Raw genomic sequence first — 26,815 nt, 5'->3', positions numbered from 1 at the left:
CACTGTAAGTAATCTAATCTAATCACCCTGGATGCTTCCGGCCTCTATTCCTGAAGCCCAAAATGTCGATTCTTCTGTTCCTCGGATGCTGCCTGACCTGCTTGAGCTTTTCCAGCACCACTCTGATCTAAACACATAAATAATATTCTCTAGCCACCTAATCTCCATCTTAGCTGTCCCCTCAAGTTGTTTCAGTATAATTACCTCACATTTGTTTGAACTAAATGGTTATAGGCGTAACCTGTTCAACCTTTCCTCATAATGCAAGCTGTTCATTCTGGGAATTAGAAGCGTGATCTTTCTGTCAACTGATTCTGAAAAAGTTGTTTTTCTCTTCAAATAAGGAGGCTAAAATTGTACATAGTATTTCAGATGTGGTATCACAAGTACTCTGTATAGCTACCATAACATAAGAAGAAACTGGCTAATGGATTACTAACAAAATGTTATAAAATTATGGTAATTGGGAAAAAGACAGATAAGAATTATTTTTCACTGCTGTGAGATGTTATAATCGAGTCCACCTTTTTGCAAAGGTGCAGAAGCGTATTGATTTTCAAGAAAAGATTGCATAAGGAATTGTTGGGTTATGGGGGAAAATCAAAAAATGAGATTAATTCTTTCATTGAATCTTTGGAAAGGACTTTTATGATTCAAGGTATTTCTTCAATTACTTTTGCAATAACATTCAGCCAAGAAAGATATTGAAATACAGAATCATTTGAGTGTTGCGCAGGTGAACAATGGCAAGAAATTGTGTTCTCTATCTTTGCTTTGATTTTGTTGATATTGAAATTTCCTGCTGTAATTGTCTTTTATTTCTTCTTAACCCTGTTTCTGATATGCATTTTTTATGTATCCAGTGCAAACAAAGTAGATGATGAAGATTATGAAGATACAGTGTTAAATAAAACATGGGTCCTGGCACCAAGAGTCCATGAAAGTGATGTCACCAATATTCTGAATGACTTATTGAAAGGATATGACAACAAACTTCGACCAGATATTGGAGGTAAGATGTTTAATACATTATTAGTTTTATCACATTATATATTATAATAATGTGAGAACTGAAAAAAGTATAGAGGGAAAAGATGAAAGTTAAGAGTAAGTTGGCTTGTAATATAAAAGAAGATTTCAAGACTGTTTTTAACTATCTAAAAGGTAAGAGAGGCAAGAATGGGCATTGAACTGCTGGAAAATGAAGTTGGGCAAGTAGTAATGGAAGAGGAACTGAATAGGTACTTTTCCATCAGTTTTCATAAATGAAGACACCAGCAGCATACCAGAACTTCAGAAGAGTCAGGGGACAGAGGTGAATCTAATGGCCAGCAGTAAGGAGAAGGTACTGGGGAAGCTGAAAGGTCTGAAGGCGGAAGAATCATTCAGACCAGATGGACTACACCCGGAGTTCAGAGGGGATAGTTGAACAGATTGTGAAGGCGTTGGTGGTGATCTTTCAGCAATCATTGGAGTCAGGGAAGGCCCGAGAGGACTGGAAAATGGATAATGTAATTACCCCTGTTTAAGAAGGGAGAGAGGCAGAATATGGGAAATTATAAGCTAGTTAGCCCGACTTTGGTAAGATTTTAGAGTACTTTATTAAGGATGAGATTCTAGTGTACTTGGAAGTGCATGATAAAATAGGGCTGAGTCAGCACAGCTTTGTCAAGGAGAGGTCATGCCTAACAAATCTGTTAGAATTATTAGAGGAGGTAATGCGGAAATATTAACAAAACGTCTGTGGACATGATATATTGGGTTTCTGAAGGCCTTTGACACTCTGTTGCACAGGAGGTGCTAATTAAGTTCAGAGCCCGTGGTGTTAGGTGCAAGCTATTGGCATGGAGAGCAGATTGCTGACTGGCAGAGAGGGATAAAGGGGTCTTTTTCAGGATAGCAGACAGTGTCCAGTGGAGTTCTGCAGAGGTCACTGTTGGGTCACAACTGTTCACATACATATTAATGATTTAGACAAATGAACTGAGGGCATTGTTGCTAAGTTTGCAGATGACACAAAGACAGGTGGAGGGACAGGTGGTGTTGAGGAAGCGGAGAGGCTGCAGAAGGCCAGGAGAATAGGCAAAGAAGTGGCAAATAGAATAGAATGTGGGAAAGCGTAAAATTATGCACTTTAGAAGGAAGAATAGAGGCAGTTGGATTGTTTTCTAAACAGGAAAAGGCTTCAAAAATCTGGAGTACCTAGGGACTTGGGAGTCCTTCTGCAGGATTCTCTTAAGGTTAATATGCAGGCTCAATTGGCAGTTAGGAAGATAAATGCAATGTTAGCATTTATTTCAAGAGGGCTAAATACGAGGTTTGGGATCTACTAATGAGGCTGTCCAAGGCACTGGTCAGACCATATTTGGAATATTGTGAGCAGTTTTTGGCCCTGTGTCTAAGGAAGGGCTGCTGGCATTGGAGGGGGTTCAGAGGAGGTTTACAAGAATGATCCTGGAAGTTAAAGGCTTGGCACATGAGGAACAGTATGTCTGTACTCAATGGAGTTAAGAAGGATGAGGGGGAACTGATTTAAATTTGCATAATACTGGGAGACCCAGATAGAATGGACATGAAGAAGATGTTTCCACCTGTAGGAGAGACTGGGAGCAGAGGACACAGTGAAGGGTTGATCCTTTAGGACAGAGATTAGGAGGAATTTCTTCAGACTGAGGGAGCTGAACCTATGGAACTCATTGCCACTGAAGGCTGGGGTGGCCCAGTCATTGAGTATATTTAAGACTGAGATAGATAAGATCTTGATTAGTAAGGGGATCAAGGGTTATGGGGAGAAGGCAGGACAACGAGATTGATCAAAGCTGGTATGTTTTTTCCAAAGGGCAGAGTGGGCTAGCTGGGTTGAATGGTGTAATTCTGCTCCTGTACCTTCTGGTCTTATGATATGTGAATCTATTCAGCATTTGCATCCATTTTGACAGTTCATTGCATTAACAATGCCTTTTTTAAATCAGTCATTTAGAATATATGACTTTGGGTTATTTGCCATTGAACAGAACGATTACATTTCAATGTCCTTTGCACTGTGCTTTCAACAGTAAAATTAGGAGGCTGCCACTATTGATACAGAAAGGCAACAACATAGGCTTCAGAGCACCTTGGTGGTGGTTATGTCAGTTTTCATCACTACTGACTGTAACACCATAAAACCTGGATTGTGGCACTGATGCAGGGAAATTCCATTAGTAATGACTCCACTATACTCTCTGGATTCATGGGAGAACAGCCTAAAAATATATTTGTGTCTTCCTTGGAACCAGCTTCCCAAGCAGTCAGTCAAAATTCTTTCAAAGTCAGCTGTGATCAACTCAACCTTCCATTCAACTGGCCAAAAGCCACCTACCCCAATATGTGTTGTTTTCTCAACTATCAAGTGGTCAACTTTCCAAGGGAGACCAAAGCAGCACTAAGGACTAAAACTCTCTTCCCTGAAGCCCAGTGGCATTGACCTGAATGATTGAGAGGACTTTGCTACCAATCTTTCAAAATGGTGACAACTTGTCCATCAATTTCAATCACATTTTGTATGGCAGCACTTCAATGATGAGGCAGAATGGTGGCATGGAAGGAAACAAAAACGGGCAAATACTGCACTCTGGATCCCACTAAACTGTGGGAATTCCTGTCCTGAGTGTGCAATACATGGTCCAAGATCAGGACGCATGGCAGAAAATTGCCACACTGTCATTCTTGAATCAAGGGGCATTTGACTGTGATGGGCTTCACCTTTCTCCGGTGTTTTCCCAAAGTCCTTCACTGGTCATGTTACCAGGGACATGCAGGAACCAAGGCCTAGCAAATGGAGGTGATGATGAGAACATTACTTTTCAGGATGATGTCAAATCCATCCAATCCAGCTGGTCCCTTTGAAGCATTGAAAGACAAATAGCAGGCCGAGACAATCGATCAGCACAGAGAGGGCTGAGGTGCTGCTAGAAGGTGAAAAGTTATTTTGAGCACAGTATGTAACCATGTCAAGAGATTTCTGTCCAGGATTGCAGAGGCAGCAGGGTCCTAGCGGTGTTGCTACAGATTGCAACCTTTTTTCTCCATTTGCTCTGTGCCCCTGACAACGTCCTGCTGTCCTTGTTCAATGAAGTGACAATGGCTGATACCACGTGGTCACTTCCTGCCACAGGGCTGAGCCGGTGCCTTGTCTCTGGCAGCCCACAAAGTGCAAACAACCCAGGCTGTTCCTTCCTTTTGCCAGTCATGGAGACATGGCAGTGAAGGACTTGCTAGTAGGTGCTAGCCACTCTAATCATCACAAACATATCTATCAAATGGCAGGATCTGTCTTGCTGGTGTATCCTCTGAGGTTTTTATGCTCTCTTCCTCAGATGTGGAGGGAGGGAGGCCATTCATTGCTGCCTTCTTGATACTGTGGGAATGCCAATCATAGCAACAGGTGACAAAAGACGAAGAATAGAAGTTCAGATGTTGCCTTGATGTGTGCAGCTCGAGCAACACTGAAGAAACTTGACACCACCCAGGACAAAGCAGCCCGCTTGATTGGCACCACATCTACAAGCATCCACTCTCCCAATCACTGGTGCTCAGTAGCAGCAGCACTCTAAAAGTCGCATTGTAGGAATTTACTAAAGATCCTCAAGTAGCACCATCCACCCTACGACCACTTCCATCCAGAAGGACAAGGGCATCAGATAGATGGGAATGTCATTACCGGCAAGTTCCCCTCCAAGCTACTCATCAAAGAATGAAGAACAATACAGCTTGGGCCAGCCCTTGGCTGCTCCGACAAATTTGTCCCTTCCACATTAAAGCTGTCTTACAGGATCCAAATCCTTCTATTTGCTTCCTCTTCTTGTCTTCGTCCAAGTGCTTCTTGGAAGTAGACACAATAGCAGCATTCATCAGCTCCACTGGCAGTATATTCCAAGTACTCATCATCTTTTGTGTGAAAAACTTGCCACGCACATCTCCTTTTTAAACTCCATCCCTTCTGCACCTTAAACCTGTGTCCCTTTAGTAATTACCCCTCCACCCTGGGGAAAAAAAACTCACGCTTTCCACTCTATCCATGCCATTCACAATCTTTTAAGCTTCTATCAGGTGGTTCCAGTGAAAACAAATTCAGTCTATCCAACATTTCTTCATAGCCCAAATCCCCGAGACCAGGCAACATCCTAGTAAACTTTTTCTGTACCCTGACCATAGCACCCACATCCTTCTGGTACTGTGGTGACCAGAACTGTATGCAGTGTTTCAAATGTGGCCTAACTAAAATTCTATACAGCAGCAGCATAACTTGTCTATCCTTATACTCAATGCCCCTTACGAACAAGACCAGCATTCCACAGACCTTTTTTACTACCTTATCTACCTGCACTGCCACCATCAGTGATCTACACACCCAGATCCCTCTGTATTTCAACACTTCTAAGGGTTTTGTCATTCACTGTAAACCTGTACTTGACCTTCCAAAATGCAACACTTCATATTTGTCCTGATTAAACTCCAACTGCCATTTTACTGCCCATACTTCCAGCTGATCTATATCCTGCTGTATCCTCTGACAGTCCTCCTCACTATCCACAACTCCACCAATCTTTATATCATCTAGAAACTTACTAATTAGACTAGCTATGTTTTCCTCCAAACCATTTACATAGACCACGCGCAGCAAAGGTCCCAGCACTGATCCCTGCGGAAAACCACTAGTCACAACCCTCCATTCTGAAAAGCATCCTTCTACTGCTACCCTCTGTCTCCTATGACTAAGCCAGTTCTGTATCCATCTTACACTCTCACCCCTGATGCCATGTGCACTAGTTTGCCATGAGGGATCTTGTCAAAGGTTTTAGTGGAGACCATGTAGACAACATTAACCACTTTTCCCTCATCAATCACCTTTATCCCCTCCTCAAGAAAACTCGATCAAGTCTGTGAGGTACAATGTTCCCCGCACAAAGCTATGCTGTCTATTGCTAATAAATCCATTCACTTCTAAATGCATTTAGATCTTTTCCCCGATAATTCTTTATTAATTTCCCTACAAACAATGTGAGGCTCACTGGCCTATAATATCCAGGATTATCCCCGTTTTCGTTTTAAACAATGCAACAACGTTAGCTATTCTGCACTTCTGTGGGACCTCCCCTGTGGTAAAAGAGAATACAATGTTAACGGTGTAGCAATTTGTTCTCTTGCCTCCCTCTATATTCTGGGATAGATCCCATCAGGATTCGGGGTCTTATCTATCTTAATACTTTTTAAGATGCACGACACCGCGTCCTTTTTAATAGCAACTTGGTTTAGAAATTCAACACTCCCTTCCCTGAGATCATCCTTGACCAATTCCTTCCCTTTGGTGAATACCAGCCACAAAATATTCATTTAGGACCTCACCTACCTCTTCTGGCTCCACACAGATTCTCTCTTTTGTCCTTGAGTGGGCTAACCCTTCCCCTGGCTGCCATCTTGCTTTTTATATTTCTATAAACACTGGGATTTTCCTTAATCCTGTTTGCTAATGACTTTTCATGACCCCTTTTAGCCCTTCTAACACCTTGTTTAAGTTCTTTCCTACTTTCCTTATATACTTCAAGGGCTTCATCAGTTCCTATCTTCCTAAACCTAACATATGCTTCCTTTTTCTTTCTGACCAAGGTCATAACATCCCTGGTCATCCACAGTTCACATACCTTGCCATACCTATCCTTCATTCCCGCAGGAACGTGCTGCTCCTGAACACTTAGTCACTGTCGTTTTGAAATATTCCCACATGTCTGATGTAGACTTACCCTCAAACAACCACCTTCAATCAACATTCTCCAGTTCCTGCCTAATATTTGTTGTTGTTCACCTTCCCCCAATTCAACACCTTCACCCAAGGACTGTTGTTATCCCTATCTGTCAATATCTTAAAATTCAGTATTATGGTCACTACTCCCGAAATGCTCCTCCACTGAAACTTTACTCACCTGGCCATACTCATTTCCCAAAACCAGGTCCAGTATTACCCCTTCCCTGATTGGGCTGTTTACATACTGTGTCAAGACGTCCTCCTGAATGGTCCATAAAAATTCTGCCCCATCCATGTCCCAGTCAATATAGGTGAAGTTAAAATCACCCATCGCAACAACCCTGCTGTTTTTACATTATTCTAACATCTGTCAACATATTCTCTCCTCTATCTCCCACTGACTGTAGTATACCCCCAGCGTTATGATTTCACTTTTCCTATTTCTGACTTCTACCCATACTGCTTCACTTTGAGTACCCTGATGTGTCCTCCCTCAGCACAGCTGTGAGATACTCCTTTATCAGTAATGCAAGACCCCCACCCCCCTTTTACATCTGTTTCTATCACACCTGGAACATCTGAATCCTGGGACATTCAGCTGCCAGGTCTGTCCCTCTTTTAGACAAGTCTCCATAATTACAATGTCATAGAGCTTTGGTTAGTACTTGGAACTGAGTTCATTTACCTTGCCTGTTATACTTCTCACATTAAAACACATACATTTCCGACCACCTCCTCTGCTCTGTTCAGCTGTGTTTCCTTGTATGTGCTTGTTCTTAGTCTTGTTTGCCTTGGTTTCTACTTCTCCCACAATTTCTGTCTCTACTACCCTACTCTTCTGGTTCCCATTCCCCCTGATACACTAAAGCCTCCCTAACCAGTCTACCTAGTATCCCCTACCCTACTATCCCCTAACCCCACCCCTCACCCACCCAAGGACATCAATCCCTGTCCTGCCCAGGTGTAGCCCATCCACTTTGTACGTTCTCACCTCCCCCGGAACCAGTCCCAATGCCCCATCAATCTGAAACCCTCCCCCTGACACCATCGTGTTCATCCTATATATCCTGCTGTTTCTACTCTGACTAGCTTGTGGCACTGGTCGTAATCCTGAGAACTATTTTTGAAGTCCTGCATTTCAACTTTCTACTCCGTTCTCTACGGTCTGCTTTAGGACCTCATCCCTTTCTTTTTAAACCTATATCGTTAGTACTAACGTGTACCATGACCACTGGCTGTTCACCCTACCCCTCCAGAATATCCTGTAACCACTCCGAGACATCCAGGACCATAGCACCAGGGAGGCAACACACTATCCTGGACTCTCTTTTGCAGCTGTTGTTTTGCCTTGGAAATATATTTCCATTCAAGTGTTGGTACAAAATCCTGGAATTCCCTCCCTAAGAGCATTGTGGGTCTATCTACAGCACATGGGCTACAACATTTTTCTTAAGGGCAACTTGGGATGGGCAATAAATTCTGGCTCAGTGAAGGATGCCTACGTCCCATGAGTGAACAAGAAAACTTTATTAATAATACCATTTTCAGGGGGCTAATTGAAGAATAGTACAATGGACAATGTTTGTGTCTTTCTTGTTTGCTGAGACATGGATGTTTCTATATCTTTAAAGGGCATGTCTTGGTCATCACAGGCAAGCGTCAAAATCCTTCCTTCTGAAGAGTGCGATGCTGCCTGTTGAATCCCCTCCACCACTACTTTTGGCCCTGTAGTTGGCCATTTACTATTGGACTGAGAGAAAGGATGGATTGAGTGAGATGAAAATGGGAGACACGGCTATTAGTGTTGATGCACATGATGGGGAAGAGTGGTGAGGTGTCCAAAGTGACTGAGCATGCAGCATGGAGGCATGTAGGGTAGTAATGTGGAAGAAATGAGTTTTCAAAGTCTGAGAGAAAATGTTGCATGCCAGTAGTGAGCATGTGTCTTGGTGAGGGAGGTGCATTGGCAGAGACAGACTGAATGTAAAGAAGCAGCGAATAGACAGTGACACCTATCCTGATGGTTCAGAGAAGGTCGTTGGCATTCTTGGAGCATTGCTCAGCATTTCTCTTGGTGACTAAGACTCCAATGATCTGGATAGCAACCTCTGACCAGGCTGGCAGGGGCTCGTGTTTGTGCCCTGCCTATGTAACCCTCTCACTATCCACCAGGACTCTGCCTGCAAAGTCCTGGCAATTTTCCTTCATGTCACATTTTGGGCAAGTTACTTTAAATGTGCAAACACCTCTGGACTGCCAGTACTTGACTGGGTGTACATTGGCATCTTCAGCATGGTGCTGGTACAGGAATCTGAGGATGTCCTTGCAGTGTTGAATACTTCTGTCTATGGTGAATGGGAGAATGGTGCTAACATGAGCTGAGCAGGGCACCATAGGGGGGTCATACCTAGGTAATAAGGCACATTTGGGACGATTACATGATAAACCTTTCTCGCCTTGGGGAGAGCAACCATTCAGAATGTTGATAATGTGGGATTTAGCGGTGTTTCAGGGGCTCATACAATTTGTGGATTCCCCATCATGGAATTACGTATATTGAAGGTTTGCAAATAAGTTCCCCATGGTTTTCCAGCCATAACCGATTTTGGAAAGCAGAAATTTTCATTGATACCAGATGCCTCACCTGATTCGAATAAGGAGCAGCTGATATATACTGGCTATTACAGCAGAGTCTAACATTATGCTAATTTAGTGACTGAACTGAGAGCAATGAATATTTCCCAAACTTTCATGTTGCTTCCTTTTGTTTATAGTCATTACAATATTACACCAATGAATTGCATCTTGTAGCTATAACTACTATGTTATTCTAGCAGTTTCTCAATACATCTGCAAAATCTGAAGGTTTCCAACTAGCTGTATGGAAATCACTCTTGTTCCTCCGGAATTACTAATGAGTATAATCAGCGGGAGATACCCAACAGAATTCTCCTTTTCAAAATTACATTTCACACCTTTTCAAATTAATTATGTTAAGTACTAAAATTCCACTGTCAGCAATTTCAAGAGTGATAGCAAACTCCTTCTGTCTAAATAGTAAATAATCTATTACTGAATTGGAATTTTGAATGGGCATTACCTTTTTTTTGATGGTTTAGAATTGAATGTTAATATTCAAACATTGCTTTGCTGTTTCACAACATCTCTAATCTGCCATCTGTGCAGACAGTATAAATATTTCCCTTTCGATGCACAGAACATCATTCACATATGGAGTTAAATACAGACGGTAAGAGAGAACTTGGTTAAGTTGAATTTTCTGCTGAAAAGTATTTAAAATAAAATTGATCAAATATCAAAACTTTCATTGAAATCTGCTGAAGTCAACAAGACATTGAGAAAGGTCTGATTATTAAGACATTATACTCAATGTCTTTTGGTTTAACAAAAGGATACCAGAGAAATGCTGGGATAGTTTATCTGCACCCAGCACTGTAATTACTATTATTCATGCTGATATTGCAGCCTAAGTGGACTTGCTGCATGAAAAAGAAGGTAGCATTGACAAGAAATTGTGTTTAGCTCCAGATGTTATCTTAGAAAAAGGTAAATTTACTAATACTAGGCAAAAAGAAGAGAATTGGCAGCAGGAGGGTGCAGATCCGATCCAGTCTCAGCTGTTTGTAGGTTCTCTCCAAAGCAAGGCCAAGGCAAGCTTGGCATCTCTCGAGCCGTCCTCTGAAGAAACATACTACCTGCTTGACAAGAGGTGGCTCTCATTATATATGGCAGAATTATGAGCAGCTTCCGGAAGCCTATCCAGGGAAGTCTGATGAGCATTGCAGTCATTGAAGTCGATTGACAAACAGCTTTGCCTCAGCTTGTAGCAGCTTGGTGTATGTTGAACCATGAATAAACAGTTAATTCCAAGCTGCATATGCTTGTCAGCACTGTCAGTCCATTGCAAGCTGATTGCAAGGCACAAACTCATTTGCTCACAAGCTACAATGTAGGGTGGTATTTTTTCTATCACTTGCCTGATACTTTCCAAAATTTCAACGTGTCAGAACAAGTTTCCTGCTTGCAAAATGAAATAGAAGGTAGTAATTCAAAGTTTATCTTTATATCAGTCAGTCAAAAGGAGCAGTCGTTTTTGGACTAGGTAGCACTTGATAGCATTAGGGAAGTGGCCTGTATTGTCTAACTGGAGGAGTTCTCAAAGAATAAGTCTGTAACATAATTAATACTTTATTTCATTTGTTTCCTCAAATCATTGATTTTGTATAAGGTAATAATTCTGAAGTAATTAATTTTGAAGCTGCATTGAGAGCCACCCAATCTGATGTTACACAGCTTTGCATAGAAAAGAGTCATCCAACATAAGTTTCCAATGGAAATACATCTCTCACTTCTGGCTGATCCCTTACTGATTGTCTTCGTAATTATGTCTGACAAGACAAAGTAACTGCATTTAAATATAGCTGGTGTCTTACATTATATCTTGTGATGTAAGAAAAGTGCCTCTTCTCATTTAAAATGCAACAGAAGTTTACCCTCTTTGATTCAACACAGAAAAGAGGATTTGGGGCAGCACTACCCAAACCACAACCACCACCAGGATTGTACCACAAAGCACAACATCTGGTTAGCTCTCTACGTTACAACAAACACCATGTCTTGTTAGCTTTATTTCAGCCACCAGTCCCAATTGTGTACTGCTGTTCCTATTCCATCCTTCTCAACAAATCTGAAAGTTGGTGACATTGTATCGAGCTGCACTCTGTGATAATACATTAACTTTTTATTTCTAAGTAAATAGTTTGATTACAGTGAATTAACAACTAGCTTTAAATCTTGCTCTTTTTTCACACTAATAAGCAGTGATAAAATGGAAACCCTTCACTATCAAACATGTTTTCACTTAGCAAATTAAAGCTAAGTTAAGCATTTACTCTGTTTTCAACAACCAATAATACAGATGCACCATTTGGGAGAATAAGACAATCACAGTCATACAGTATGCAAACAGACTCTTTGGTTCAACTTGTCCATGCTTACCCAGTTTCCTAAACTGAACTAGTCTCATTTGCCAGTGTTTGGCTCATGTCCCCTTATACCTGTCCAAATGTCTTCTAAGTATTGTAATTGTACATCCCACCACCGCTTCCCCAGGCAACTTGTTCCATGTATGCACCACGCTCTGTGTGAGTGTGCGCTGGGTGAAGCACAGCAAAATGAATATAAGTATCTGGTGAAATTAAGGTGAACTTCAATATGCCACTGGGTAACCAGCATGTATCTTTACTTGGGTGCAGAGCCCTGGAACTGGGAGCTCAATGGCCACTAGCCACATGTAGCTCACCTAGATGTGGATGATTCTAATCAGTAAAGAGTAAATAGGTCAGAGACACCGTCCTTCATGAGGTGATTTCTGTCTCCTACTTGCACAGCATATTGATATAAATTTTATGTTTTTTGGGGGTTTATTAGTAAAATGATAAGATGAAAGATTGTGCTCATGTTTTTGATAATTGGGAATAATTTATTTTCTTGGTAACTAATTGGTGGTCGATTATTAGTTAAGTGTACATGTGAAGTACATCTACTAGGTGAGTTGTATTGAAACGTTTTCTGGTTTGTGACTAGTCAACAAAATCTATTGAACTCATTATAATTTTCTCCATTTAGATACCTGAAGCTCTTATTCCCCCTATAAAATTGCAACATTAGCGTGCTTTTAGTGTTAAAGAGAGTATTTTATTGTTTTAAGCGAAATTTGTAAAGTTAAAAGGGCCATATATAAACACTAAGGCAGAGATAATATCTAATGATTTAAAAAAAACCCTATTGTTTCCTTACTTAACCATCCAACTGCAATTTCAAAGTTCTTTTTTAATATTCAAACTGTAATTATAAATAAGAATAAATGAAATTTTGCTTGTAAAGCTACTTAACACAGAAAATTATTCATAGCATACTATTACAGCAAAAACAATTTTTGATAAACACATTTTTGGTCTGCTAGAATTAGTACAAAAAAGCATTATAAATAGATGTTGTTATCTTTCTGCTATGGTTCCAACCTGAAATGTGGTACATTTCCAGTGAGGCCAACTATGATTGAAAGTGATGTCTACGTGAACAGCATTGGACCAGTTGATGCGATCAATATGGTAAGTCAATCATTTTGTATGGGATATATGTTTTTCATTGTGTATCTGTTTCACTTTTGCATTTACTTTATTGCTTAATTGTCAGTTTTCCACATGGTGTTTGTAGATATGATTTTTCTCAATTCATGCTATTGCGACTTTGCTGTATCAGTGAATAAGAAGAAAGTTGTTGAAACTTCCCTTTGTACTTTAAGATCAATATTTGTTTTTCAGAAATGCCAAGTACAAAGAATTTTATTTTTCAACAAAAATTGAGTCAACAATTTCTGAGTACCTTTTCCATAGAGGCTTGAGAGAACAGATCAACATTCCTCCTGCAATGTTTATTTGCCATCTTGAAATGCAGATACTAATATTTCAGTGCTCAATTGATATAGATCCTAAAATTCTTTAGGTACTGTCTTGAACTCCTTGGCGGAATGCTATCACAGTTCCAAGGAATTCATTCTTCTATTTCCCTCTTCATTTATCTAAACATCGCTAAACAAATAACTATACATGTTCAGAATTCAAGTGAAGACGAGTATGGTCCTTTACCTGGTTTGGGTCTGTTCCACGTAATTTAATTCCTGAATAGGTTAGTACTGCTGATTCCTTGAGATGGCTATGCCTTTAAGTGCCACAAACAGGCCCTAAGGCTTGCTCAATCTGCACACTTCTTTCTTGTGCTACAAATATTCTCTCTCCCCAAAAGTGGATTTGATGCTTCAAACTGTAGGTGAAGGCCTAGTTCAAAGGGCCTTGCCCAGTTTCCACAGAACAGCTGACATCTAATTCTTTGTTATGCTGTGAGTCTCTTGGTAGACATCTGTCCAATCAGCGATACCTCAGTTGGAAAGAGCAAGTAATCTCATATTGATGATGCATTGTTTGAAATGTAGAAATCAAATTCAAGTCAGAATGGTAGTGATTATCAGAAATGCTTCTCCTTATTTTCCACTATATCACCTTGTAGGGTAATTTCATTTGCGATAATGATCATTGATTAAAATTTCAACCATTTTGAATTGCCCAGGATAGTTTTAGCATTTGAACTTCATCACTATTTCTTGCTTTGAGAGGTTTGACCGTCAGATTCTTCAAACCTTAATCTCAAATCCACATTGCATAATTGCTCTTCTCTGCTGGAAATGACATGCCAATCAAAGAACAAAGAAACTTTACATCCCAGGAACAGGCCCTTTAACCCTCCAGGCCTGAGCTAATCCGAATCTACTGTCTAAACATGTCGCCCAATTCCTAAGCATCTATATCCCTCTGCAACTCACCTACTCATGCATCTGCCCAGATGCATCTTAAATGAATCTACCATGCCTGCCTCTACTACCTCTGATGGCAACATGTTTCAGGACCTACCACCCTCTGTGTAAAGTACTTGCCGCGTGTATCCCCCTTAAACCTTTCATCTCTCAGCTTGAAAGCGTGACTGTTCATTTTGAATCCTTCACCCTGGGAAAAAAGCTTATCTCTATCTACCCTGTCTATACCCTTCTGATTTTGTAGACCTCAATCAAGTCCCCTCCTCAATCTCCTTTTTTCTTAGGAAAACAAAACTAACCTACTCAAACTCTCTTCATAGCTAGCACCTTCCATACCAGACAACATTCTTGTAAACCTTCTCTGTACCCTCTCCAAAGTGTCCACATCCTTTTGGTAATGTGGCGACCAGAACTGTACACAGTATTCTAAATGCAGCCGAACCAACACCGTGTACAATTTTAACATGACCTGCCAGCTCTTATACTCAATATCCTGTCTGACGAAGGAAAGCATACCATATATCGTCTTGACCACTCTCGCCACCTGTGCAGCAACCTTCAGGGTACAATGGACCTGAACTCCCATATCTCTCTGCTCATCAACTTTTCCCAAGGCTCTTCCATTTACAGAAGAATCATAGGCAGTGGGAGTGATATATAATCTTTATTCCTTACATGCAGGAAAGTATTTTATGCATGTCCCCTTCCATTTTACTAATCATATCAACAATGTTGCTCACTAGGTCCTACATTCATGATTGTTGACATTATAACCAAAGTATAATTATTCATTTCTGGAGGTAGAAAACTAATTTTTATCTGGTCTTATCAACTTATTCACAGTACAGATGAAATTTGGTCTGCAGATTTAAAAAAAAGACGTCAGTTACAAGTTGTTCTGCTATAACATGCATTTCATCAACTTGATTTCGCTGTAACACGTTTGGCAAATGGGTACACAGTTTCTAAAGCACGAACTGTGTGTTGGCTGTAGCGTGATTTTATCGGTAGTATTTTAAGTGTTATTTGTATACTGCGATTCTTGTACAGCGTGGGGTCACCCAGGAATACAACTATTGCACCATTAGAAGAAAGGACTGTACCAAAGTTTCGTTCATTGGAATTTTCCCCATGTTATAGGGAATAGTTTCTTGTATTAGATCCTAGGGAGGCAGAAACTGCAATCTCACTGTGCTGTCACTGGACGGCTGTAATATTACCACTGCAATCTTTCCAGTCATTTGGGACCATTCAAAAAATCTATCCTGTATTTATTGTGGAAAAGCTACTTTATTGTCTGCTTTAGTCTAATTAAGTAATCGCAAGGGTCAAGTTTAAATCGGTTCACTTGCAGAATTCTGATAGACTCTAAAATATTTTAAAGCACACCGGTTGTTTTAATGGCTCACATCTCATATCTTAAATTTCCTAATTTATTTCATTCCTTTGACCATCAATCAGAATACAGGAGTTCAGTAAAAATAAAGTGACTCTACACAAAGTTGTGAAGATATTAAACTTTGACTGAATGTGCTGACATCGTGTCCTTTACCTTTCTAAGTTTTCTTATAGTTAAATGTGTTAATAAATGTGTGGAATATTTTTTTAAAACACATTCAAATGCTGGTGGTAAGTATTTAACTGTGAGAAACCTCTTCTCTCCAAATATTACACTCTACTGCTAAATATAATTTTCTCTACCTGATTGAGTTGGAAATTGTCAGTAATTTGTTTATTTTGATGTGACCAATAAAATGGCATCCTGGAGTTAAACTGGTGAAATACAGTCTAACCTCTTAACAGCCGCAAATGGCTAGAAGTATTTCTAGTGTTAATATCACTTTTGGTAATGATCAATGTTTGGTCTGAGTGGTCAAAGCATTGCCTTGAGAAATGAATGAACTTATTTTACTGAAACAGGCACAGATTATGCATGTTCATTTCTCAAGTCAATAGACAATAGACAATAGGTGCAGGAGTAGGCCATTCTGCCCTTCGAGCCTGTACCACCATTCAATATGATCATGGCTGATCATCCTTAATCAGTATCCTGTTCCTGCCTTATCTCCATAAATTTTGAGAGCTCTATCAAGGGACACAACCCTTGAGGGCCTCCACTGCCTTCTGGGGCAGAGCATTCCACACAGCCACCTCTCTCTGGGTGAAGAAGTTTCTCCTCATCTCTGTCCTAAATGGCCTACCCCTTATTTTTAAGCTGTGTCCTCTGGTTCGGGACTCACCCATCAGCGGAAACATGTTTCCTGCCTCCAAAGTGTCCAGTCCTTTAATGTCTTGATTACTCTGGGTCAACCTGCCTGGTTTAAAATTTTAAAACAGCCTAATAGTCAATTGTCACTCATTATTTCAACTTTCATGGCGACACCTCTGCAAATCAAAGTCCACTTGTCAAACAATCAGCATTCTTCCCATTCAGTATGAATGTTGGCTTTCCCCTTGAATTGGTATTCTTGTGAACTGTCCTGATGAGTTCAAGATGAAGAAAAGCTTCAGCAAAAAGTTCTTTTTTTTTCTCAGCAATACTAATGAGCAAGATCATTTATTAATCTCATAATTCTGTTTTCTATGCTGATGCAATCCTGTCAAGTTCTACAATCTCGGTGGAGAGCAGTTACATTTTTGTTTAAAAAAAGTTGAAATTCCAATTATTTACTGAAATGAATGAAGCCATAGCATTCAACACCTTAAAACAGAATTTTATCTTGTTATACAAGAGTCAAACAAAGCAAACAGTAAATATTATCTTGGCCAGTTTCCTATACTCTAAAACCCAGAATCAATCTGAAATAAACATGAATTAATAGGCAAATTGTGGTCACTTTTAAACTGTCCAGTAAAATAACAAATACACTGAAATCTGGTTTTTAATGAAGTGGCTCTATTGAAAAGGCAGGTCAATAGACTCAGCCTTAAAATCCTTCCTAACTCTGTCTTCCATAAGAAGAATTTCAGCTCCTCCCATTCTAGGTCTGAGCCTGAACCTCAGCTGACAACAGTACAACACCAACACAAGTTTCTGTGTGCTTGGTCTTCATCACAAATGGCATATTTCTGGGGAGCCTGCTCAACTCAGTCTGGATGCCATAGATCCACCAAAGTTGTCTTCAAGTAACAGAAACAGCTGAATTGAACTGTACAGTAAATGGAAAAGTCCTGCGGAAAATTGATGTACAGAGATCTGGGTGTTCAGGTCCATTGTTCCCTGAAGGTGGCAATGCAGGTCAGTAGAGTGGTCAAGAAGGCATACAGCACACTTTCCTTCATCGGACGGGGTATTGAGTACAAGTTGTATAAGACTTTGTTTCAGCCACGTTTGGAATATTGCATACAGTTCTAGTCACCACATTACCAAAAGGATGTAGATGCTTTGGAGAGGGTGCAGAGGAGGTTCACCAGGATTGTTGCCTGGTATGGAGGGTGCTAGATATGAGGAGTAATTGAGTAGATTAGGATTATTTTCATTGGAAAGAAGAAGGTTGGGGGGGAACCTGATTGAGGCCTCCAAAATTATGAGAGGTGTAGACAGGGTGGACAGCAAGAGTTTTTTTTCCCAGCATGGAGAACTCAATTACTAGGGGTCATGAGTTCTAAGTGAGAGGGGCAAAGTTTAGGGGAGATATACAATGAAAGGTTCTTCATGCAGACCGTGGTGGGTACCTGGAATGATACACCAGCTGTTGGGGATGGCAAAGTTATGCAGTGGGTGACTCACTCGTAGGTCCAATTCAGGGGAACAATAAATTGTGCCACACAAACCTTAAGTTATTGACTGTTTATTTGTGAGCTCACTGGAAGTACAAGTCAACCAACTAGTCACAAGTTACTCTGACGAGATACAGAGAGTTGCATGATTATATAGATTACAATCTTTTAATAATTAGCAAACTGTTAATTGCAGGATTAGGCAAATTTAGGTACTTTGCCCAGTCACTAGCCTCAGTCACATAGTGTCTGGACAATGCTAGTTAGTAGCTGATAAGCAAGTGGTAGTATATAATAGGTTATTGTAAAAGAAGAACATTCCCATTGTGAGAAAGAGTTTACTATCAGGTATCAGTACATCTGCAAGGTCAACCACCTCACTGAGCCTGGGAAAGTCCAAACTTAGCAAGCAGACACTAATGCGAGATTCAGAATGGTTTCCAGGCTTTTATTATGTGAAAAGATTGGCTGCTTTGGATTTAACAAATCTCCTACACCATTATAAAAGATGAAAGTTTTAATCTAAGATTGTTTACTGTATCACATTTCCATGACACTGGATTCCTTTGGCTATAAATTCTTTGAGTTTGATCTTAACCTCCACCACCACCTGATGAAGGATCAGTGCTCTGAAAGCTAGTGCTTCCAAATACACCTGTTGGACTATAACCTGGTGTTGTGTGATTTTTAACTTTGTCCACCCCAGTTCAACACCAGCACCTCCAAGTTGTTATTAGGCATGCTGCCATCCTGCTCTAGAAATGAGAGAGCAGACTGGAAGCAGTGTGGTGTGCCACCTGAAGGAGGAATTGAATGGATGTAATCTCTGAAGAGAGATTGTATTGGTGATGAGTGACACCATTGCCCTTAACATTTATGTTGCAGCAACCCTCCAAGCGCTTTAGGTGTCAGCTACCTCTTCATAATTCAAACCATTTAGAAACTATCTGAAACCCTGTATCATCATACAGTCAACCATATAAACTAAGCATTGAACTGGAATTAGCTTCCATAGCTGGGAAGATAGGTGTTTGCGAAACACCAATAAGCAGAACATTGAGTACTATCATTTCTTTGCTGGACAGAGACTGTAAAACACCCTAGAAAAGCACTTGATGGTTGAGGCAATATAAATGTTAATAATAGCATACATTTGCCAACTCACTATTGTTAATTTTATTCTTAGAGTCACACAGCACCGAAACAGACCATTCAGTCCAATCAGTCCATGTTGAACATAATCTCAAACTAAACTAGTCCTAGTCCCACCTGCCTGCTTCTGGCCCATATTCCCCTACCCCCCCTCCCCCTCCCAAACTTTCCTATTCATTAAAATATCCAAATGCCTTTTAAATGTTGTAATTGTACCCGCATCCACCACTTCCTCAGGAAGTTCATTTCACACACAAATCACCCTCTATGTGTAAAACATTTCCCTCATGTCTTTTTTAAATCTCTCTCCTCTCACCTTAAAAATGTGCCCCCTAATTTTGATATCCCCATCCTTGGGAAAAGACAATTACCATTAACTCTGTCTATATTTATTATTTTATAAACTTCTGTCAGTCGCATCTCAACCGCCTATGCTGCAGTGGAAAAGAACCTCAGCCTATTCAACTTAGACAATAGACAATAGGTACAGGAGTAGGCCATTCTGCCCTTCGAGTCTGCACCACCATTCAATATGATCATGGCTGATCATCCTTAATCAGTATCCTGTTCCTGCCTTATCTCCATAACCCTTGATTCCACTATCCTTGAGAGCTCAATCCAACTCTTTCTTTAACGAATCCAGAGACTGGGCCTCCATTGCCCTCTGGGACAGAGCATTCCACACAGCCACCACTCTCTGGGTGAAGAAGTTTCTCCTCATCTGTGTCCTAAATGGTCTACCCCGTATTTTTAAGCTGTGTCCTCTGGTTCGGCACTCACCCATCAGCGGAAACATGTTTCCTGCCTCCAGAGTGTCCAATCCTTTAATAATCTTATATGTCTCAATCAGATCCCCTCTCAGTCTTCTAAACTCAAGGGTATACAAGCCCAGTCGCTCCAGTCTTTCAGCCTAAGGTAGTCCCGCCATCCAGGAATTGACCTCGTGAACCTACGCTGCACTCACTCAATAGCCAGAATGTCTTTCCTCAAATTTGGAGACCAGGACTGCACACAGTATTCCAGATGTGGTCTCACCAGGGCCCTGTACAGCTGCAGAAGAACCTCTTTGCTTCTATACTCAATCCCTCTTGTTATGAAGGCCAGCATGCTATTAGTCTTCTTTACTACCTGCTGTACCTGCATGCTTACCTTCATTGACTGGTGTACAAGAACACCCAGATCTCTTTGTCCTGCCCCTTTACCTAAATTGATTCCATTTAGGTAGTAATCTGTCTTCCTGTTCTTGCCACCAAAGTGGATAATCATACATTTATCCACATTAAACTGCATCTGCCATGCATCTGACCACTCAGCTAACCTGTCCAGGTCACCCTGTAATCTCCTAACATCCTCCTCACATTTCACCCTGCCACCCAGCTTATTATCATCAGTAAATTTGCTAATGTTATTACTAATACCATCTTCTATATCATTAACATATATTGTAAAAAGCTGCGGTCCCAGCACTGATCCCTGCGGTACCCCACTGGTCACTGCCTGCCATTCCGAAATGGAGCCGTTTATCATTACCCTTTGTTTCCTATCAGCCAACCAACTTTCAATCCAAGTTAGTACTTTGCCCCCAATACCATGTGCCCTAAGTTTACTCACTAACCTCCTATGTGGGACTTTATCAAAAGCTTTCTAAAAATCCAGGTACACGACATCTACTGGATCTCCCTCAACATCTTCAGAGTTACATCCTCAAAACATTCCAGAAGATTAGTCAAGCATGATTTCCCCTTCATAAATCCATGCTGACTACTGTCCAGATATGTCGTAATTTCATCCTTTATAATAGACTCCAGCATCTTTCCCACACTGAGATCAGACTAACTGGTCTATAATTTCCTGCTTTTTCTCTCACACCTTTCTTAAAAAGTGGTGCAACATTAGCCACCCTCTAATCCGCAGGAACTGATCCTGAATCTATCGAACTCTGGAAAATAATCACCAACGCATCCACGGTTTGTCGAGTCACCTCCTTCAGTACCCTGGGATGTAGACCATTAGGCCGCGGGGACTTATCAACCTTCAGACCTAACAGTCTGTCCAACACCAATTCCTGGCAAATATAAATTCGCTTAAGTTCAGGTCCTTCAGCCACTGTTACCTCAGGGAGATTGCTCATGTCTTCCCCAGTGAACACAGATCTGAAGTACCAATTCAATTCTTCTGCCATTTCTTTGTTCTCCGTAATATATTCCCCTGTTTCTGTCTTCAAGGGCCCAATTTTAGTCTTAACCATATTTTTGCCTTTCACATTCCTAAAAAAGCTTTTACTATCCTCCTTTATATTTTTGGCCAGTTTACCTTCGTACCTCATTTTTTCTCTGTGTATTTCTTTCTTAGTAATCCTCTGTTGTTCTTTAAAAGCTCTGTGCAATGTCCAACTCTTCCGCTCTGCCTCCACGCCAACTTTTGATTGACAGACCTGGCCGCCTCGCAGACTGGCAGTGTCATCTGTCTCTACTGTTTCCAAAAGATTCAACTTGTTCCTGACAGGTACTTCCCCCGGGGTCTCTTGCACCTGTCTCCTCTCTGCCTTCCTCATCGTCTGCTCTCTTCTGGTACGATTGGTGTAATAACCTCGCTGAAAGATCTCGTTCTCTCGGATGAGCCTAAGGTCATCGAGTTCTTTCATCAGTGCTGCAATATGCTCTGTCAGTAGCTGAACGTACACACACTTTCCACACTTATACGAGCCAGACACACCAGAGTCGTTGACCTCCCACATCATGCACGTAGCACACTGAACCAGCTTGGCAGTCATGTCTTCACCCTCTTCAACTGTGGCGTAATCACTTCACTCAACCTCCTTGTCGAAGACTCCTGAGCTAAAGCCTCACTCTTCAATCCACAGGAACTTCCTTGGACCCTCTTTTTGGGGCAAATCTGTGGACTTTTAATTTAGGTTAGAGGAGGCCCTACTATGTAGGACCTGGGGTCTAGAACACACCCACTCAAATATGCGCCACGACTTCACTTCTGCCCAGCTCCCGCTGCTCTCTGCAAAAAAAGCGTTGCACATTTCCTCTGATTTTAGTTGGGATAACTGTGTTTTACTTTGAAAATAATGACCTATTCTAAGAAATATTAAAGTGATTTTAAAACAATATGTTTTGCTGAAATATGTGTCTCATTTGTTGTTGCTATTTTGTGCAGAAACCTGTAGGGAACCTGTTTGCTGTTGGCATTGCTTTTGCACTTTGACCCTAAATTCAACAGCAAAGAACAATAATGGGTTAGTTGAATAATTACTGGTCAGCCAAGATGGTAAAGGTAGCTATTATCTCTAAGGGTGAAAAACCTTGCTGTGCTTTGAGGGATCTCTATTGCTGAAATTTTGTGTAATTTGCTTTTAGATGCTGCATCTGCTGTAATTTCTACAGGTGGTACAGTTTCGTTTGAAATAAGTGCCAAATGTCCGTATCTGTGCTGGTGTGCACTTAGCATGTCACTTCACCACTGATCTCTGTGACAGGATGGAAAATGAGGTTCTTTGATCTATCTCATTGCTATTTGTAAGCATTATACTAATGAGTTGAAGCGTGTCATGATTATTTTTGGAACATTGGACATCAAAGCAGCTGTTGGAAAATTCCCAAGGGGTGCCCAATTTCATGTTACAATTCAGAGATCCTTGCAATCTTAGAAGGGATGTTTGCTCACCAGGAGCATGGGTTGCTGGCAGGGCAACTATACTGTACCATCTATTCTGAGTTATGATTTGTAGTGCTTTTTCAAAGTACATTTTGTATCCTTGCTGCATTTATTTGCATATCATTTAACTATTCTGCTGCTGACAAACACACTGCATAGCATGTGGAGCAACAATCTATATGGCATGTTTAACAGAACAAAGCTTCCAAAGCTTCACATGAGCATTATAAAATAAAATATTGCACTAAGCCACATAAGAGGAATTTAAGCAAAATGACCTAAAGCTTGGAAAAAGTGCCAGGTTTTAAGTTAAAAATCACACAACACCAGGTTATAGTCCAACAGGTTTATTTGGAAGCTTCCAATTATACCTGTTGGACTATAACCTGATGTTGTGTGATTTTTAACTTTGTACACCTCATTCCAACACCGGCATCTCCAAATCCAGGTTTTAAGGTGTGACTTAAAGGGAGAAGGTGAGATAGAGAAGACAAGGTATTCATGAACTCAAAGCCTAGGCAACACTGACAGTGAATGAGTAAAATTGGAGTTACTCAAGAGGCCAGAATTAGATGAATACAAATATATAAAGTTGGAGGTGGATTGCAGGAATAGGGAGAGTTGAGGTCATAGATGGACTTTTAACTATGAATGAGATTATTAAAATCAAGGTGTTGTTTGACTGGGAGCCAATGCAGCTCGGTAGTGGACGTGACAGCAGAGTTTTAAATGTCCTTATGTTTAGAGAGGCATATTGTCTGAGAGACCAACCAGGACTGCATTCAAATAGCAAGTCTAGAGGTCATGAATGCATGAATCAGGGTTTCAGCAGCAGATGAGCTGAGACTATGGATTATATTACAGAGGTGGAAATAGGTGCTGTTAGTGATGGCATGAATATATAGCTGGTAACTCATCCTACTGTAATGGCGTATTGGTGAACAGACTGATATGCTGTCAGACAGCTGCCAGAGAGAAGGTTAGATTACTTACAGTGTGGAAACAGGCCCTTCGGCCCACCAAGTCCACACCGACCCGCCGAAGCGCAACCCACCCATACCCCTACATTTACCCCTTACCTAACACTACGGGCAATTTAGCGTGGCCAATTCACCTGACCTGCACATCTTTGGACTGTGGGAGGAAACCGGAGCACCCGGAGGAAACCCACGCAGACACGGGGAGAATGTGCAAACTCCACACAGTCAGTCACCTGAGGTGGGAATTGAACCCGGGTCTCTGGCGCTGTGAGGCAGCGTGCTAAGTGCTAAGGTGTAGTTGCTTGCTAAGGAATGGAGGTTTGAGTGGGGATTGAGGAACGTGGCTTTAGCATTCCCAGTATTTAATTGGAAGACATTTCTGCTGACCCAATAGCGTGTGTCAAAACGTCAGTTTGAAATTTTAAACGCTGCGTGGAAGTCAAGAGGGGTCTGGTGGTTTAGAGCTGTGTTTGTCAGCATACGATAACAAAGAAAAAGTTGTTTGCCTTCAGGTGATGTCGCTGAGATTCAGAATGGAGATGAGAAATAAGAGGAACCAAAGATAATTCACTCTGGACTCATTTCAACATGGAAGCATGAAAGGTGACCTTATTGGAACATGTAGGATTCTGAGAGGACTTGGCAGGGTAGATGTGGGAATGTTTATTTTCCCCAATGTCGGTGAGTCTGGGACCAGAGGGAATAATCTCAGGATAAGGGGTCACCTTTTTAAGACAAAAATGAAGAGGAATCTCTTCTCTGAGGGTGATGAATCCGGAGAATTCTTTACTGTGAAGGGCTAATGAGGCTGGGACTTGCAGTATATTCAAGGTTGAGACAGACAGATTTTTAATTAGTCAAGGAATCCGTGGATATGGGAAGAAAGACCTGAAAGAGGAATTGAGGATTATCAGACCAGCCATGATTCTCACTGAATGGTGGAGCAGACATAGTCAGAGATTTGTAGTGCTGTACAGCACGGAAACAGACATTGCAGTCCAACTCGTCCATGCTGACCATACATCCTAAATAAATCTAGTCCCATTTGCCAGCTTTTGGCCTTACATCCCAATAAATCCTTCATTTTAATATACCCATCCAGATGCCTTTTAAATGATATAGTTGTACCAGCCTCCAGTACTTCTCCTTGGTGGCTCATTCCATACACGGACCACCCTCTCCATGAAAAAGCTGTCCCTTTTAAATCTTTCTCCTCTGCCCCATGCCATCTAGTTTTGGACTTCCCTACCCTGGGAAAAGTCCTTGTCAATTTACACTATCCATGTCCCTCATGATTTTAAAAACCTCTATAAGGTCACCTCTCTGCCTCTGATGCTCCAACGAAAACAGTCCTAGCCTATTCTACCTTTCGCTGTAGCTCAAACCCTCCAATCCTAGCAACATCATTAGAATTCTTTTGAGAACCTTTTCATGTTTCACAACATCCTTCCTATAGCAGGAAGACCAGAGTTGCTTGCAGTATTCCAAAAGTCATTGGCCTTACCAGTGTCCTGCACAGTCGTAACATGACCTCCCAACTCAATGCTGGCTGAATGGTCTACTTCTGCTGTTATGACTACAATCTTATGAAATTGAAATCCCCTACTATTATGACCCTATTTTACAATGTTTGTCTTTCTTACTGTCTCTGAAATTTGTCTGGATATCTGTCCTGCTATCTCTTCCTGATTTTGTTTGTTTAGGATCTATGGTATACACCCAAAAATGTAATTGCTTCCCTTGTTGTTAGTTTCTATCTGTATAAATCCATTTGAGGAGCATTCTAAGATATCATCGCTCCTTATAGGAGTAAATGACTCATTGATCCATATTGCAACACCACCTCCTCTTTTACACCATCCTATGTCCTGAAATATTGAGCTGCCAGTCCTGTCTCTTCCTCAACCATGTCTCCATAAAGCAATGCTGTCATTTCAAAGTACTGTGCATTTCTCACAAGATTTCTTGCTTAAAATAAATGCCACTCAACCTTATCATACTGATGATCTGTGGGTCTCTCGGTTCCGCAATTGGTCAATTAATGCACGTGTAAACGACTGTTTGTCTAACATGCAAAAAAATCATTTATTATATATTACACCGCTGGGTTGGGCAGACTCTGATTCACCCAGAAGTATGAAAAGTTATTGGCGATCAAAAGAATCCAACAACTTTACAGAAATTGCATAAGGTTTGTATACATTATTCATCATCAAACATGGAGCATGATCGCATAGTAACAACCAATCAATACATGATATCACTTCATGGGTAGTTGCTTGAACCAATGATATTGATTAAGTCATAATGATTTATGTCACCTTTACAAAGATTTGCAGCTTGCAAAATGTAGTATAGTATTTCCTCTACAAGGACTCGCAGCTTGCAAAATGTGGTTAGTTTTTTTATATAGCTTTAGAGACTAGCTGCAGATGGTCACATAGGAACAGGGAACCATTTTGTCTCTAACTGCAATTTAGAATTAACTGTTTTTTGGAATTACATAAGTCTGTGGTTTCTTGTTTCTGTCTGGTTCAGTGCAATCTAATTTAGCAATGCAGAAGCCATTTTGTGCAGCTCATTGATCCATTTTGTCCTACCTCCCAGAGGCCCATATCCTCAATACTCCCTTGTGCCTTAACTTTCTATGCTGTGCCTGCCAGATTGACTTGGCTATATTTTTCTATTTTTGTCTGTTCATCACCCACTATTGTATCTCTACTCATTCCCTGTTAAATTAGTTAAAAACCTCACCAACAGCACAAGCAACCCCTCCACCCACCTTCCCCACAAAGGTATTGGTTGCATTATGGCTCACTTTCACCTGTGACTTGCAAAGGTCCACCCCCCCCCCCCCCCCCCCCCGCCCCCCGCAGAAATAGACCCGATGATCCAGGAATCTAAAGCCCTTCTTCGGCACAAACTCTCCAGCCACACTTTCATCCATTCTATCTGCATATTTCTCACCTATTAGCGGGCGGAATTTTTGACATCCCACTTTTTAATCTGATGCCTAGCTCCATAGGTTCATATTAAAGGACCTCATGACTCTTTCTACCCATGCCTTTGGTCCCAATGTGAACAACGACCTCCGACTGTTCACCTCCCCCGCACCTTCAGAAT

At 41.0% G+C, this 26,815-nt stretch overlaps 1 protein-coding gene across 3 annotated transcripts in view; it reads left to right on the top strand.

The window, feature by feature from the left end:
- gabrg1 (gamma-aminobutyric acid type A receptor subunit gamma1) overlaps positions 1 to 26,815 on the top strand; it is a 174,330-nt gene that overhangs the window by 67,619 nt on the left and 79,896 nt on the right. For all 3 annotated transcript variants that reach the window (XM_087987789.1, XM_087987787.1, XM_043700492.2), the window contains exons 2-3: positions 864 to 1,012; positions 12,851 to 12,918. In XM_087987789.1, the coding sequence (XP_087843915.1) occupies positions 864 to 1,012; positions 12,851 to 12,918 (217 nt within the window). The remainder of the gene's footprint in view (positions 1 to 863; positions 1,013 to 12,850; positions 12,919 to 26,815) is intronic.

This window comes from Chiloscyllium plagiosum, unplaced genomic scaffold (assembly GCF_037043375.1).
Source record: "Chiloscyllium plagiosum isolate Xiang-an unplaced genomic scaffold, Cpla_swu_hap1 HiC_scaffold_1, whole genome shotgun sequence".
Taxonomy (NCBI): domain Eukaryota; kingdom Metazoa; phylum Chordata; class Chondrichthyes; order Orectolobiformes; family Hemiscylliidae; genus Chiloscyllium; species Chiloscyllium plagiosum.
Note: the sequence above shows the minus strand (reverse complement) of the source record. Positions and strands in the feature narration are given on the sequence as shown.